Source organism: Mobula hypostoma, chromosome 13 (assembly GCF_963921235.1).
Source record: "Mobula hypostoma chromosome 13, sMobHyp1.1, whole genome shotgun sequence".
Classification (NCBI taxonomy): Eukaryota; Metazoa; Chordata; class Chondrichthyes; order Myliobatiformes; family Myliobatidae; genus Mobula; species Mobula hypostoma.
In genome coordinates this window covers 9,104,614-9,121,429 of record NC_086109.1, presented here as the reverse complement: position 1 = coordinate 9,121,429, position 16,816 = coordinate 9,104,614, and the positions used below count along the sequence as shown (strand labels likewise).

At 46.3% G+C, this 16,816-nt stretch overlaps 1 protein-coding gene across 1 annotated transcript in view; it reads right to left on the bottom strand.

Annotated features, from left to right (window-relative positions):
- The window catches only part of LOC134355406 (uncharacterized), a 69,542-nt gene that overhangs the window by 21,651 nt on the left and 31,075 nt on the right, over positions 1–16,816 (bottom strand). The window contains exons 6-7 of the mRNA XM_063065234.1: positions 13,216–13,317; positions 6,626–6,790 (exon numbers count right to left, since the gene is read on the bottom strand). Coding sequence (XP_062921304.1) covers positions 6,626–6,790; positions 13,216–13,317 — 267 coding nt within the window. The remainder of the gene's footprint in view (positions 1–6,625; positions 6,791–13,215; positions 13,318–16,816) is intronic.

The window sequence follows — 16,816 nt, the reverse complement described above, 5'->3', positions numbered from 1 at the left end:
TAATGTCATGGCTTCTCTGTAAGGTTTCACTGCTGAGGCTAACGTCATGGCTTTTCTGTAATGTTCCACTGCTGGGGGAATTGTTTCTTCTATAGCAGCAATGTTTGGGTTCTGACTAGAGATAACGGGGCATGTTAGCCAATGAGTGGGATGTTGTTCTTTCTTGTGTGTCTGGGAGCAGTGATTTCGCGGTCTTTTGCCAGGGAGAGATGAGGAGAGAAGACGTGAATGGAGAGTCGGTAGACCGCCCGATGGAGTGGACGGAGCGAGGGTCCGAGGGTCAGCGATGATCAGAGGTCATCGATGGTAGACAAAGACCTTGTCAGTGAGCTCCAACTTTGCGCATTAGACAAGTTTCATGAGAATGGACCCCTTTTTTTTTGTTTCTTTACTAACCATTCAATCAAATTAAGAAATATAAAGCCCAATCGTTTAATCGCATACTCTGTACTGTCTGTAACAGGGGATACATGGCGCAGCATCCACCCAAACGAAATTTCTTCAGTTTGGCCGGGCCGGAGGCTGTCATCCCTTAGATTAAGCTGCTAGTCGAACTGAGAGTTACATATACACGCAGGGTAGAGAGTCAGATGCCAGAGGAAGTGGTCGAGATAGGTACTATTGTGACATTTAAGAGGTCATTTGGATAATGGAGGGATATGATGGGAAAGTGGGACCAGCTGTTGAGCTCTGTTCATTTGGGCAATGTAAGCGTTTAGTTGGGATGCACAATTTCCCATTTATGGGCATGTGCATGAAGGTGGTGGGGGAATTGTGGGTAAGAAAATGGCGGGATTGTGTACTAAACATGGATAGAGAAAGTAAAGTTGTTAAAATGAAAGGAAATCTTGTCTTTGTTGTTTGAACATTAACACCAGCAGGGAGGATGCTTGAATCGGTTTGAACCAGTTGGCCCGAGGGGCCTGTTTCTGTGCTGTGCAGCCCCTCTCCACAACACAGGCCCTAGAGGCTTTTTTGCTTTGTAAAACTGAGTGGGTTATTGGGCAGAACGTGGTCCGTGGTGGGACATGGGGAGCAGAGTCTGGACAAGGGCGGAACAGGAGAAGCACACAGTTAAACACCACATCACGTAGGACAAGCTAGTGTAAAGGCAGTGCTCCTCCTGGATAAAGACAGGCATGACAGCTTCAATCAATCAAAATCAGAATCAGGCTAGCCAGTGTGTAACACTCTGTTCTTTTGCGGCGGCAGTACTGTGTAAAGACATAAAATTATTATAAGTACCAAATCAAATAAATAGTGCAGAGAAAAAAGTACCAGGAGTTCGGGAATCTGACGGCAGAGGGGAAGAAACTATTCCTAAATCATTGAGTGTGGGTCTTCAGGCTCCTGTACTTCCTTCTTGGTGGTGGTAATGAGGAGAGGGCTTGTCCCAGATGGTGAGGGTCCTTAAGGAACAACATTACATCCGAGAGATGGCAGAAATAAGTTAGCAACCAGCCGTGAAATTGTCCTGACAGGAGAACCGGAGCAGGAAGCAGAAGGTAGCCATAGACGCAACGGACTGAGAATATCTGGGGCTCCCTGGGAAGAGAGCCATAATGAGCTAGGAATCTACTTCATAAAAACTGAAGGCTAGGAGCCTGAGAACGTGACAATTTCAAAAATAATATAATGCAAATTGAAGAGAGGAATTGTCAAATGGGCCTTGCGAAGAGCCAGCCACGTATGTGAGAGACTCAGCTTAACTCTGCGGCTTTACCCCAGAGAAGCCTGCCGGCGATGAGGTGATATCCGCACCGGACTTCAAGGCGAATGGTCTCGGGTTCGAATCCCACTGGGTCCTTGAATACTTCTCATTCGTGCTGGGCTGAGCGTCGAACTAGCAACTCGGCCTCGTTAAAAAAAAAATGCTGCATGAACTCAGCAGGTCAGGCAGCATCTATGGAGAAGAATAAAGAGTTGGGATTATAGGCTGAGACCCTTTATCCTCCCTGACCTGCTGAGTTCTTCCAGTATCTTGCTTGTATGTGTTCCTCTGGATTTCAGCATTTGCAGAATTTCTTGTGTTTACTAGTCGTTCCAAGGGTTCCAAAGAGAAGCTTGCAGAGGGGACAATGCAACCATTCGATCCTGATCTACCATTCGGTGACATTCCTTCCGATTCTGTGAGCACAACCCTTGAAAGCTAAATCGAAAATCTTTAATTCAAAATTAACATTCCAACATAAACCCCGATGAAGGGTCTCGGCCCGAAATGTCGACTGCTTATTCCCCTCCATAGATGCTGCCTGGCCTGCTGAGCTCCTCCAGCGAATTGTGTGTATGTGTGTTAGAACAACTTAAAAGTTTGGCAAGCACTCCTCAGGACAGAAAGCAATTTATTAGAATGATAGCATCATCTAAAAATAAATCTAATGCAACCAGTGACACGATCCACACTTGCTAATCACGGTACATACAGCATCTCCAGCACATTGAAGCTAATGGTGACTCATTACTAATTAACCCAATTACCAGAAGTCGCGATGTTGGCGCAGATCTCTGGATTAGTAACGACCCAGTGAATTTGGTGATGCTCTGTTGGAAGGGTTTAGTAAGGGTTTAGTCGATTTTGAATCACTTAATGTGAAATGGAATGTAAATGTAGAACACTACAGCACAGTTCAGGCCCTTTGGCCCATAATGTTGTGCTGACCCCTTAACCTACCCTAAGATCAATCTATCCTTTCCTTCCTGCTCAGCCCTCCATGTGTCTGTCTAAGAGTCTTCAATTAACCTGATGTACCTGCCTTTGCCACTATCCCTAGTAGGGAGTTCCTCCAATCCTGTACATTCCTCCAATCACTTTCCTTGCTTGCTTACTTAGTTATCTCTCTGTCTACATCGAGGCAGGCAGACGTAGAAGAAGATGACCTGCCTGCCCTGATGGAAACAGACGACGAGATGACACCGAATGGTAGATCAGGATCGAATGGTTGCATTGTCCCCTCTGCAAGCTTCTCTTTGGAACCCTTGGAACGACTAGTAAACACAAGAAATTCTGCAAATGCTGAAATCCAGAGGAACACACACAAGCAAGATACTGGAAGAACTCAGCAGGTCAGGGAGGATCTACAGAGAGGAATAAACCATCTCCTGATAAAGGGTCTCAGCCTATAATCCCAACTCTTTATTCTTCTCCATAGATGCTGCCTGACCTGCTGAGTTCATGCAGCATTTTGTCTATGTGCTCAGATTTCCTGTATCTGCAGAATCCCTTGTGTCTCTTAACATTCAACTGGTTTTTTTGTAATTCATTTTTTAGTGAATTTCATCATCAAACATTTCCATAAGATGTATTTCAGATCCTGTACATATATATCATATAATCTTATTTGTCACAAATCTCCACATAATATTTGTCTGAGGTGTACACGTACTATTTGTTTCCAAGAGAATTCCAAATTCTTCCTGTCTGGCGAAGTATTCTGAGTTTCAATCCCACGGGGATTGTCTCCCGACCACGTAATGCATCCAACAGGAACAATTTCTCCCTCCACAAGTTCACTTGTAAAAGCTGAGAACTTCAATAAAACCACCGAGACACCAGAGACTGCAAGGGCCATTAAAACAAGAACTTCACGCCACAGGCAGCTAATCTGATCAACCATTCTGGTTAGCCCTCCCCAACCCCCTTGATCTATTACCCTTGTCACTGCACTGTAATCACTTTAAACCACTTGTCAAGTTCATGTAGAAACGCAATGCAGAATAGGCCCTTTGAGACCACACTGCCCAGCCACCCCCCGACAATTTAACCCTTACTTAATCATAGGGACAATTTACAATGACCAATTAACCTACCTGGACTTTGAGAGGAAACCAGGGCACCCAGAGGAAACACACGCAATCCATGGGAAGGACGTCCAGAGACTCCTTACAGAGGATGCCAATACTTCTGATGTTCCAAACTGTAATAGCGTTGTGCTAACCACTTTATAACGCTGTTTACATGCTGGTATTTATCTATAAACGCACATTTTGTTCCATATCTGCACTTTAATTTCTCATACAATCTTTATACCTTACAATTGCTGGGTGTTGCGTGTTGCACCCTGGCCAACAAAACACTGGGAAGGGAGGGGGCGGGAAGCACCAGAGAGGCATCCTGTAATGATCAATAAATCAATTATTGGTAATCAAATGAGCTTGCCTGGTGTCTCAGGGCTGGGTGTGTTTGCACCTGCACCACCCCCACCGCCCCAGGCACCCCTCCTCTGCCACCTGTCCCCACACCCTTCTCACAGAACTCCACCCTTGACACTCCCAACAAACTTTGCTCCTGTCAGATTTACAAACTCGCTCCCGCTCCGCATTGTGCAAAAGTCTTAGACGGCCTGACTGTATACGAGCCTCAGACTTTTGCAAAGTACTGTATATCGTGAATAAGGTTGATCCACCCTTCCACCCACCTTCCCCTTCACTTAGTCTCACCTATCACTCTCCCCACCCCCATGATGGGGATGAAAGGGTAAGATGAAGGAACACATACAAATCCTCACGGAGGGATCAGAAGTGGAGAAGGTGAGCAATTTCAAGTTCCTGAGTCTCCAAGCTGGAAGGCAGGATAATGGCTATATTTCATTAGGAGTTTGAGGTAGTTTGGTTTGTCACCTACAACACTCAAAGACTTCTACTGATGCACTATCAATTACTCCAAAAGACTGGAAGTAGAGTAAATACTGAAAGGCTTTTATTAACAGTAAAATGGGTCCTCGTCCATGCTGTGTCTGTCCTGGACTGAGGGAGGAGCAATGGCGCAATCGCCTTTATTCAGGGATCTGTGGGGGGAGCCACAGGAGCAGTCAGCAGAGGGGCCTGTCCAGACAGGTAACCCAGTTACAACCTATATACATGGTTTACCACAGCACAATGGAGAGCATTCTAACCGGCTGTATCACCGTCTGGTACAGGGGAGAGGTGGGGAGGTTGCGGTTGGGGGCTACTGCACAGGATCGAAAGACACTACAGAGAGTTGTAAAATTAGTCAGCTCCATCTTGTGTACTAGCCTCCGTAGTATCCAAAATATCTTCAAGGAGCGGTGCCTCAGAAGGGCAGCATCCATTATTAAAGACCCCCAGCATCCAGGAGATGTCCTCTTCTCATTGTTACCATCAGGAGGGAGGTACAGGAGCCTGAAGGCACACACTCAGCGATTCAGGAATCGCTTCTTCCCCTCTGCCATCCAATTTCTGAATGGACATTGAACCCATGAACACTACCTCACTCTATTATTTCTGCTTTTGCACTATTTTTCACTATTGAATATATATAGATATACTTAATGTAATTTGTTTATTTTTCTATATTGTTATGTATTACATTGTACTGCTGCCACTAACAAATTCCACGACACATGCAGACGATATTAAACCAGATTCTGGTGACGATGATCTAGCATCATTCCATTCCTGAAGCAACACACGATCTGCTGGAGGAACTCAGCGGGTTGGGGAGCATCTGCGGTTGTGGGTGGAGGGGGAGAAGTTGCTGAAGTTTTGGGTCAAAAGACTGCATCAGGACTGAGAATGGAGAGGGCAGGTGGGCAGGTCGCCAACTGGCCCTACCCACCTCCCCCTACCACCACCCTCCCAATCTGGTTCCAGATTAGTGTATCTCCCCTAATGGGTCCCGTTCTCTCCCTTCCTACTTATCAGAACCCAGCTCCTGTATTCCTGCATATCCTCCCTCCAGTGGCTATCTCTAACCTCCCCCTCCCAACCTCAATCCATCACAGACCCCACCCAACTCAGACCCTCTCCCATCAGGCAGGATATACAGGCCTGAAAACACGTACCACCAGGCTCAGGGCCAGCTTCTAGCCCACAATTATCAGACTATTGACTGGTTCCCTAGTATGGTAAACTGGACTCTTGACCTCACAATGTTCTCCCATAATACAGTTATGACTCTTGAACTGACTTCTTGTAAATTAAAGATGAACTGCTGACCTCATAATTAATTTACTTTGTCATCGCTGGCACCATATCGTCTGCCTACTCTGTAGCTGTTGCTTCCCTTGTACTTCTTCAAAATACTTATGTTTAAAATGACTGGAATGGCTGTCTCACTGCCCTATCCTATCACCTCCCTCTGGTATCCTTCCTCCATCCCTCTCTTCCATAGGCCACTCTCCTCTCCTATCAGATTCCTTCTTCTTCAGCCCTTTCCACCTATCCCCTCCCTACTTCTTACGTCACAGCCTCCCCCACCCGTCTACCTGGTCTCACCTATCACCTGCCAGCTTGTACTCCTCTCACCCCCTCCTCCTTATTCTGGCTTCTACCCCCCCCCCACAAACGCAGTCCTGATGAAGGTGCTCGGCCCAAAGCGTCGACTATTTATTACCCACTGTAGATGCTGCTGAGTCCCTCCAGTATCTAGTGTGTGTTGCTGGAAGGCTTGCAGAACTTTTCACTTTACCTCAGTATAGGTGACGTTACAGGTAACATACAGGTGACCGGTGCTAATTTTATTTTGGGCCTGTGTGCTTGAGTGTGACAGAAATTGGCCCCGGAGGAACAATGTTTTGTTTGGCTGCATACATGTGTACGGTTGAACGACAATTAAATTTGAACTTGAATCTTGAATAAAGCCACCCCATCCTTCAGCGGTACGTACCCGAATGTTTGAGAGGCGATGACTTGCTGTGGCTGTTTTCTTCCTCTTTTCCCGTGGTTCTGGATCGCTCGACTCAATTGGTAGGGTCATCACAGTGGGCAGCTTCAGCGCAGCGTCCGTCTGCACTACAGTAAAGCTCCCCAGTGTTTGCCATACTTCGTGAGCCTATGGGGGAAGCAAGGGGTAGTGGTATCCTGGTCTTTACACTTGGCCAGGGTTAAGAAATCTCAGGTTGATGTCCCTCTGTCAGCTGCCAATCACAAATAACAAACACAACTGCACAAGGAGCAAGAAAACTCAAATCTAGAAACACTCAGCAGGCCGGGCAGCATCTATACAGAGAAACTAGAATTCATGTGCAACTGAAGAAATTCCTCATCTCCGTTCTAAATAGACGTCCCTCTATTCTGAGGCTGTGCCTCTGGTCCTAGACTCTCCCACCACAGGAAATATCCTCTCCACATCCACTCTATTGAGAAGTTTCAATTAGATTCCCCCCCACCCTCTCATTCTTCTGAATTCCAGCGAGTACAGGCCCAGAGACAATGGGTCCTCATACAGTAACCCTTTCATTCCTGGAATCATTCTCATGAACCTCCTCTGGAACCTCTCCAATTTCTTAGTTAAAGCAGCTCACAATACTCCAAGTGAGGCTCTACCATTGCCTTATAACAGCGGTCCCCAACCACCGGGCCGCAAAGCGTGTGCTACCAGGCCGCGAGGAAACGATATGATTTGGTGATACGAGTCAGCTGCACCGTTCCTCGTTCCCTGTCACGGCCACTGTTGAGCCATTACGCATGTGAGGTCATTACCCGCGTGTCATCCATGTCAGCGCGGGAAGGAGATCAACTCCTCGAGCTTGCAAATGACGGCGGGCTGAAAAGTATGTTTGACATAACATCTCTGCCGGCATTCTGGGTCAAAGTCAAGGCTGAATATCCTGAGATAGCCACGAAAGCACTGAAAACGTTGCTTCCATTTCCAACTTATCTCTGCAATGAATGCAACGAAAACTAAATTGTGGAATAGACTGGACATAAGGAACCCCCTTCAAGTATCGCTGTCTCCCATCACCCCTCGACAGGACCGCCTTGTTGCAGGAAAACAAGTATTCAGCCCAGGGCTCCCACTGATTCAGCCATATTGGTGCATTGCAATGATTTTATATGTTCATACGGGGAACTGTGTGTTTAATATCCAAATGTTACTTAAAATGTTATGAAGCTATTGACTTATAAGTGACTTATATAACCATATAACAATTACAGCACGGAAACAGGCCATCTCTGCCCTTCTAGTCCATGCCGAACGCTACTCTCACCTAGTCCCACCGACCTGCACTCAGCCCATAACCCTCCATTCCTTTCCTGTCCATATACCTATCCAATTTTTCTTTAAGTGACAATATCGAACCTGCCTCTACCACTTCTACTGGAAGTTCGTTCAACGCTTACTTCAAGCTCCCCTGTCCTCCCCTGATAATTGACTTATCACTATATTCATGCGAGGAAAATATGCGCTGTGTGTTTAATATTAAATTCGTTAGATAAACCTTTTTAGAAATGAAATTGAGTGTATTAGCCACTTATCACCTATATTCTAGTCGTGATTAACACCCCCTCTGGACAGAATCGCCAAAAATGATTTGTAGAAAAAAAATCAACACGTACATGCATGCGCACACAGGTGCCCGCGCAAGGCTTCATGGTCATGGTAGTCTTTCTCAGAGTAAACACAACGTATTGGACTGCTACTCTTGTCCATTGGCAACCCTACCCGCCCCCCCCCCCCCCCCCGGTCGGCCAGTCCGCAGGATATTGTCAATAATAAACTGGTCCTCAGTGCAAAAATGGTTGGGGACCCGTGCCTTATAAAGCCTCTGTATTACCTTGCTTTTATATTCTCTATAGATACTGCCTGACTCACTAAGTTCCTCCAGCCATTTTTTTAAATTTACTCCAAGAAATTTAATACATAGACGTACAAAAGTTACTCCTGGACCAACACCAAATGAGACAGCACTGTCCACACAGTTCATGTTACAAGTGCTTTTACTGCCCCCCAATGGTCATGCTCAGCATTGCAGGAATTTAAGTCTCGGGACATTACAGAAAGGTGGAAAGATGTCGTCAGTCAGACAGTCGTTAATCTATGGAATCATTTATCCCTGGGCCTTGGATGCTCAATCCCTGAAAACATACAAGGCATCAAAATCAATTTTTGCATTCAAAGCAGAATGGAGTTAGAACAAGAAGGTGCCGTTATGTCAAAGGTAATTATCATCTTCTTTACTGACAGAGCAGAATTGGGTTATGGAACCACTCCTACTCAAGACTCCTTAGACATATGTAGGCATAAGTTATCTACTCCATTTGGTTTTGAAGGTGAGAGTACAACTATACTGTGTCACACCTTGGATTTGGCTGGTCTGTAGAAATTGTCCTCTACACTACTGTTTTAAACCCATTGAACAGACCCCTAGTAAGATGGACTCTTGACCTCACAATCTACCTCGTCGTGGCCCTGCATCTTACTGTCTCGCAGTAAGGCACTTCCTCTCTGTAACACTCCAATCCGCATCCTGGTTTTGTTTTCCCCCGTACTGTGTGATGACGTTCTCTGTACGGATGGCAAGCATTCCATTTTTTTCACTATACCTCACTATGTGTGACAATAATGAACTAATTATGCTACCAATTTATTCCTGGAATTAAATTCCAGATTTTTTTAAATTTTTGGTTTGCTTCAGTTTTTACTTAAGCTTGGCGAAATATGCTTTAAACCCATGGATGCAATAGATCTAACCTCACTCCCTCTGAACGCACTGCCCTCCACTCTCTCCGCACTAATCCCAACCTCACCATCAAACCCGCTGACAAAGGTGGTGTCGTAGTAGTCTGTCGGACGGATCTCTACCTCACTGAGGCCAAACGGCAGCTCTCTGACACCTCCTCTTACTTACCCCTGGAACAGGACCCCAACAAAAAATATCAAACCATTGTCTCCTGCACCATCACCGCTCTTATCAACTCCGGAGACCTTCCATCCTCAGCAGCTAAACTCATAATTCCCACACCCCATACCGCTCGGTTTTACCTCCTCCCCAAGATCCACAAGCCTGACTGTCCCGGCAGACCCATAGTTTCTGCCTGCTCCTGTCCCATCGAACTTTTATCTGCCTACCTGGACTCCATTTTGTCACCCATAGTTCAGTCCCTCCCCACCTACATCCGGGATGCATCCCATGCCCTCCACCTCTTCAATAATTTCCAGTTCCCCAGTCCCGACCGCTTCATTTTCACTATGGATGTCCAATCCTTATATACTTCCATTTCCCATCAAGGCGGCCTCAAAGCCCTCCGCTACTTTCTGGACAATAGACCTCACCAATTTCCCACCACCACTACCCTCCTCCGGTTGGCGGAACTGGTACTCACACTTAATAGTTCTCTTTTGGCTCTTCCCACTTTCTTCAGACCAAGGGTGTAGCCATGGGCACTCGCATGGGCCCCAGCTATGCCTGCCTCTTCGTTGGTTATGTGGAACAATCTATGCTCCAACCTATACTGGTACTGCTCCCCGACTTTTCCTTCGCTACATTGACAACTACATTGGTGCTGCTTCCTGCACCCATGCTGAGCTCGTCAATTTCATCAACTTTACTTCAAACTTCCACCCAGCCCTCAAATTCACATGGTCCATCTCGGACACTTCTCTCCCCTTTCTCGATCTCTTGGTCTCCATCTCTGGAGTCAGACTGTCCACTGACATCTTTTATAAGCTCGACTCTCATAACTACCTCAACTATACCTCTTCCCACCCTGCAACGTGCAAAAATGCCATTCCCTATTCCCAGTTCCTCCGTCTCCGCCGCATCTGCTCCGAGGATGAGGCTTTCTGTTCCAGGACATCTCAAATGTCCTCTTTCTTTAAGGATCGTGGTTTCCCTTCTGCTGTCATCAATGATGCCCTCACCCGCATCTCCTCCATTTCCCGCACTTTGGCCCTCACCCCATCCTCCCGTCACCACAACAGGGACAGAGTTCCCCTTGTCCTCACCTACCACCCCACTAGCCTCCGGATCCAGCACATTATCCTCTGCAACTTCCACAACCTTCCACAGGACCCCACCGCTAAGCACATCTTTCCCTCTCTGCCCCTCTCCGCTTTCCGCAGGGATCGGTCCCTCCGTGACTCCCTGGTCCACACGTCCTTCCCCACGGATCTCTCACCCGGTACTTATCCCTGTAAGCGTAAGTGCTATACCTGTCCCTACACCTCATCTCTTGCAACCATTCAGGTCCCCAAACAGTCCTTCCAGGTGAGGCAACACTTCACTTGTGAGTCTGTTGGGGTCATCTATTGCATCCGGTGCCCCTGGTGCGGCCTCCTCTACATCGGTGAAACCCGACGCAGATTGGGGACCGCTTTGTCAAGCACCTCCGCTCCGTCTGCCACAACAGACAGGATCTCCCGGTTGCCACCCACTTCAAGTTTGCTTCCCATTCCCATTCAGATATGTCCATACATGGCCTCCTCTACTGCCATGATGAAGCTAAACTCAGGCTGGAGGAGCAACACCTCATATACCGTCTAGGTAGTCTCCAGCCCCTTGGTATGAACATAGAATTCTCCAACTTCCGGTAATTCCCTCCCCCTCCCTTCCCCTATCCCTATTTCACTCTGCCCCCTCCCCCACCTGCCTATCACCTCCCTCATGGTTCCGCCTCCTTCTACTACCCATTGTGTTTTCCCCTATTCCTTCTTCATCTCCCTGCTTCCCCTCCCCCACCCCTTTATCTTTCCCCTTACTGGTTTTTCACCTGGAACCTACCAGCCTTCTCCTTCCCACCCTCCCCCCACCTTCTTTATATAGCCTCTGCCCCTTCCCTCTACAGTCCTGACGAAGGGTTCCGGCCCAAAACGTTGACCGATCGTTTCCACGGATGCTGCCCGACCTGCTGAGTTCCTCCAGCGTGTTGTGAGTGACAGTTTACACATTGGTATTTGTGTAGCTCTTCTTCCTAATCCCGTCACCTTTACTGGGGTTTATAGGCTGCCGACAGCAGCTCCACAGAGTCCTCCGTCCCGGGCCAGCTTGCATCTTCCAGGCGAAGATCCTTCCTCTCCCAGGGATAAGGTCTTTGGATCTTCTGTTGGCGTTCCTGTGGCTCTGGGTTTTTACGGGATCGGGTTGCTAGCCTCACGTCCAACTCTCCTCCTTGCACAGCCGGGATTGGGACCATCCATGGCGGATTTACTTATGTATTTATGCGCATATTATTCCATATCCTCAGCTAGATGGAGCTCGTCAGCCTGGGAAGGCAGTCCATCTAAGAGAGGGGGAAAACTCTGATTTCAAACCCCCGCTGCCTTGCGGCCATACCCACTCATGGGAAAGGCTTCGGGAGTAAACCCTGAGGACAAATCCGGAGCTGGAGTCCCTCAGGCAGTCCGACGTTGCCTTCAAGCTCGCTCTGACAACTCCTGCGCCGTCACTGGTGCCAAGCTGTATCGGCCCTTGCCCTTCCCTTGGACAACATCAGTGTCGTGGAGAGGGGAGACTGGCAGCATGGGCAGCTGCTGGTCTTCCATACAACCTTGCCCAGGCCTGCGCCTCACCGCGACAGACCTTTCAGGCGCAGATCCATGGTCTTGCGAGACTAACGAATGCCACCAATTCCATATCCATACTTCAGCCTCGGATTTTATTTTTTATATAAGATACAGCACGGAAATAGGCCCTTCCGGCACTTTGAGCCTCGCTGCCCAGCAATCCCCTGTACCACCAGGCTCAAGGACAGCTTCCATCCCACCATCCTGAACGGACCTCTTGTACAAGACAGACACTTAGCCTCACAGTCTACCTCGTTATGGTCTTGCTCTTATCGTTTACCTGCACTGAAGTTTCAGTAGCTTTTACACTTTATCATACTTTGTTATTGTTGTACTGTTTTTAGCTCAATAGTGTATGAATGAGGGGGACCTCATTGAAACCTATTGAATACTGAAAGGCCTAGATAGAGTGGACATGGGAAGGATGTTGCCTATTGTCAGAGGATCTATAATCAGAGGGCACAGCCTCAGAATACAAGGACGTTCCTTCAGAACAGAGAGGAGGAGGAATTTCTTTAAACCAGAAGTTCTCGACTTGGAATCCATTAACCTATGGGTCCATGGCATTAAAAAAAAAGGTTGGGAACCCTGCTAGCCAGAGACTGGTGAATCTGTGGAATTCATTGCCACAGGCGGCTGTGGAGGCCAGGTTACCGGGTGTATTTACAGTGCAGGTTGACAGGTTATTCAATAGTCAGGACATCAAAGGTTACAGGGAGAGGCCAGGAGAGGAGGTGAGGGGGAGATTAAATTAGTCACGATGGAATAAGTAGCACAATCAAAGGGCCAAATGTCTTACGGTGTACTGATTTGACCTGTATAAACAGCATGCAAGATATTTTCTCCAGTATCTTGGCACGTGACAGTAATAAACCAATACCAGAGCAGGGGAAAGGAAAAGTTATGGGCCAAACACAGGCCAACAGGACTAGCTCAGATGGCATCCGCGAGCGGTGGAGTGTCGGCCTTACCCTCGGGGTAATGCGGACAGGGATGGGTGCAGCATCACTCTCCTCACCAGGCATCACTCCCACCGTCTGCGACCCGGTCCTCCCACTGGCTTCTGTTCTTTCCTGGAACAGAGGAGATAAAACCAGATGATCATTGTGACTCAAGTGACACGGGCAAGCCACAAGGCACGTTAACGCTGCGGGTTAATTAGTTTATTAATGCCAGAGAAGACGGCAGAGAAATTGGCCCTTCAGCCCATCTAGTCTGTGCTAAACTATTATTCTGCTGGTCCTATCGGCCCACACCCAAACCAAAGCCCTCTGTACCCCTCCCCTCTATGTACATATCCAGACTTCTCCTCAATGTTGAAATCGAACCTGCATCCACCACTTGTGCTGGCAGCTCATTCCACACGCTCACCACCTTCTGAGTGAAGAAGTTCCCTCTAAATATTTCACCTTTCACCCTTAACCTATGACCTCTAGTTTGAGCCTTTCACCCAACCTCAGTGTGCATTCACCCTGTCTGCATATATCCCTCATAATTTTGTATACCTCCATCAAAGGTTCAAGTTCAAAGTAGATTTATTATCAAAACACATACGTATGAGTCATTCGATAATTGGGGGTACATTTCACATAAACAAAAAAGTACAGAAGTAATGTGCTTTCTCAATAAAACAATCAGTGGTATAAGTTAAAATATTCCATCAGTGTAATATATCCACTAGTTGCAAAGCTTAAACAACTTTTTAGGGAAAGGATATCTTTGATAGCTAGTCAGTCAACTATGTTATGGACAAACTGTGTGCCATTGCAGATTTTGACTAAAAGCTTTACTTTAGGTAACATACATTTTTAGGAGTTCTTGTGTCTATTCTGCCATATGTACAATGATTTTTTTTCGGAAGTTTTTTAAGAATTTAATATTTTGCAGAGATAAATGTGATATGCTCAGCGCTGTCATTAAGGTCAGGAGTATTTTTTTAAATCATAAATCTGCCTTACAGGTCGTTTTGATAGTTTTAAGAGATGTTATGCAAAACTCCAACCTGTGTGGATGTACGATATACCTTGAAGGATATCAGAAGCAGCATTTTTGTTAGTTTAAATGTAAAAAAAAATCAGGTGTAACATAGTTGACAACGAAAGTCACATAGTTGACACAAGTAACGTAGCTGACTGGACATAATTATTAGATAGATTATCAGATTATGAGGAAACACAGTCCTCTTTTATTGTCATTTAGTAATGCATGCATTAAGAAATGATACAATATTCCTCTGGTGTGATATCACAGAAACACAGGACAGACCAAGGCTGAAAAACTAACAAAAACCACATAATTATAACATATAGTTACAACAGTGCAACAATACCATAACTTGATGAAGAACAGGCCATGAGCACAGTAAAAAGTTCAAAGTCTCTTTAAAGTCCCACATCTCATGCAGACAGGAGAAGAAAACTCTCCCTGCCATGCCCGACCACAGTCTTGACTCTGTCGTCCGAAAACTTCGAGCTCCGATCAGCCCTCCGACACCAAGTACCAAGCACCATCTCTGCCGAATGCTTCGACCCCAGCTTCGGTTGCCAGCAGCAGGCAAAGCCGGGGATTTTAAGGCCTTCCTCCAGAGATTCTCGATCGCACAGTAGCAGCGGCAGCGAACCGGGCATTTCAGAAATTTCTCCAGATGTTCCTTTGATTCTCACGTCTGTCTTCATCAAATCAGAATTGTGCATGGCATCCTACTTACAAATACGATATCATTTCACCAGAGAGCTGCGTGTGCTGTGTCACACCGCCATCATCTCCTCCCATCATCAACACAGTGTTTATTTCAAGGCAGAAGTGCCATTCAATTGAAACTTTCAATTCATAGATACAGAATTCAATGACGATTAATTAAAGGAATACAGAACACAATACTTTTTCATTTACTTAAAACAAACACATACTACAGGAACAAGCTTTCCTACAATGTGAATAAAGCATTCCTATTGACCAGTAACTGGTGAAGGGTTCAAACAAGTGCTTTCAATTCACACATTTAATCAGAATTAAATGTTGACTAACAAAATTCATACAAAACAGTCAATATACTATATCTTACATTCACATTTAGAAATTTGACAGACGTGAGGCAAAAAACGTACAGGTAGTAGAGGAACAAGCTTTGGTTTGACTAACTGGTGAATGATAGAAGACAACAGTTTTTTTGAGGTAATGCTTTGTTAAAGTAATGGGTTCAAACAACTGCGGCAGCAGGGGTCCAAGTGAGGCCTAACCTAAAAATAGTACAGTAAATTCAATATTTAACAGAACAATATTAACTGCAACATTGAGTTGGACCTTTTAGAAACTAGACCAGAAATCTTTATTGATTTCGACGTGACGCGATGTCACTGGCTTTGCAGGGGGAATCATTCTCACAATGTCCTCAAACAGGTACCACAGCACAACATCTCTTAGTGGCCAGAAGAAACGGTTGACTCCTATGTGGTGCATGCACTTTACCTGCACATGTGTCTCAGTGACTTCCTGAATGACTCCTGGGTAAATTTTACCATCGTATTTCACAGCAGACCACTGGTCAGTCAAATCAGGACCCACTGGAATTCGTCATCCTTGTTTTGTCTGCTTTGGGCAGCACAGGGTTTTTTGCTGAACTCCAAAACTAAAGTTATTAGTGTTCTCACACGGACACTCAAAACTTTGTTTGCCGGTGCAAGGGCAGCTTACATTTCGGTATATGATTTCTCCGGGTGCCACTGTGCGCTTCCTTCCTCTGCTCTTTCCTGTGCTTTCCTCCAATAGGCCCTCTTGCTTCCTTTTTTGTCTCTCACTCATCTCTGTCACTGTTTTGACCTTGCCTTGTGCTCTGAGCCCATGCCATGCCTCTCCCTGCTTCTCCAAGTATGCTGACCATCTTGCAGGATCAGCATCCCGCTGAGCCCTGTAACTCCGCTGTTTCTCAGCTGCTGACATCTGTTCAAAATCATCGGCAAATATCCCTTTAATCCTCAGACTCCCCTGGCACATACAGGCCTAAACTATGACAAAATATACTGATCTATAGCAACTGGTCCATTATCATCAGTGAACAATGTTACCCAGTAGGGTCACGTCAACTATGTTACTCATGAGTTGGCCCTACCGGGTAACTTAGTTGACAGGTAACAGAGTTGACAATTTCCCTATTTTAGCCCCTAATTTCAATGGTAGGCCTTGCATGACTGACCACATGTCACTTTCTTTATCAGGTTAACCTTAAATTTCAACATATATTTGAATTAAAATCATAAAAGAATTGTAATGATATCGTATCTGTTAAATAGGGGCCGTGGACAATTCTGATTTGATGGAGAGGGCCGTGAAAGCACAGAGGAACATCTGGAGAAAGTTCTGAAACGCTCGTTCGCTGCTGTCGTTACTGCGTGGTCGGGAATCTTTCGGAGGGTAGGCCTCAAAATCCCCGGCTTTGCCTGTTGTTGGCGACTGAGGCTGAGGTCGAATCATTCGGACAGAGATGGCGCTCAGTACTCGGTGTCGGAGAGCTGATCAGAGCTCGTAGTTTTCTGATGACTCAGAGTCAGACTGTGGGCGGCATGGCAGGGAGGG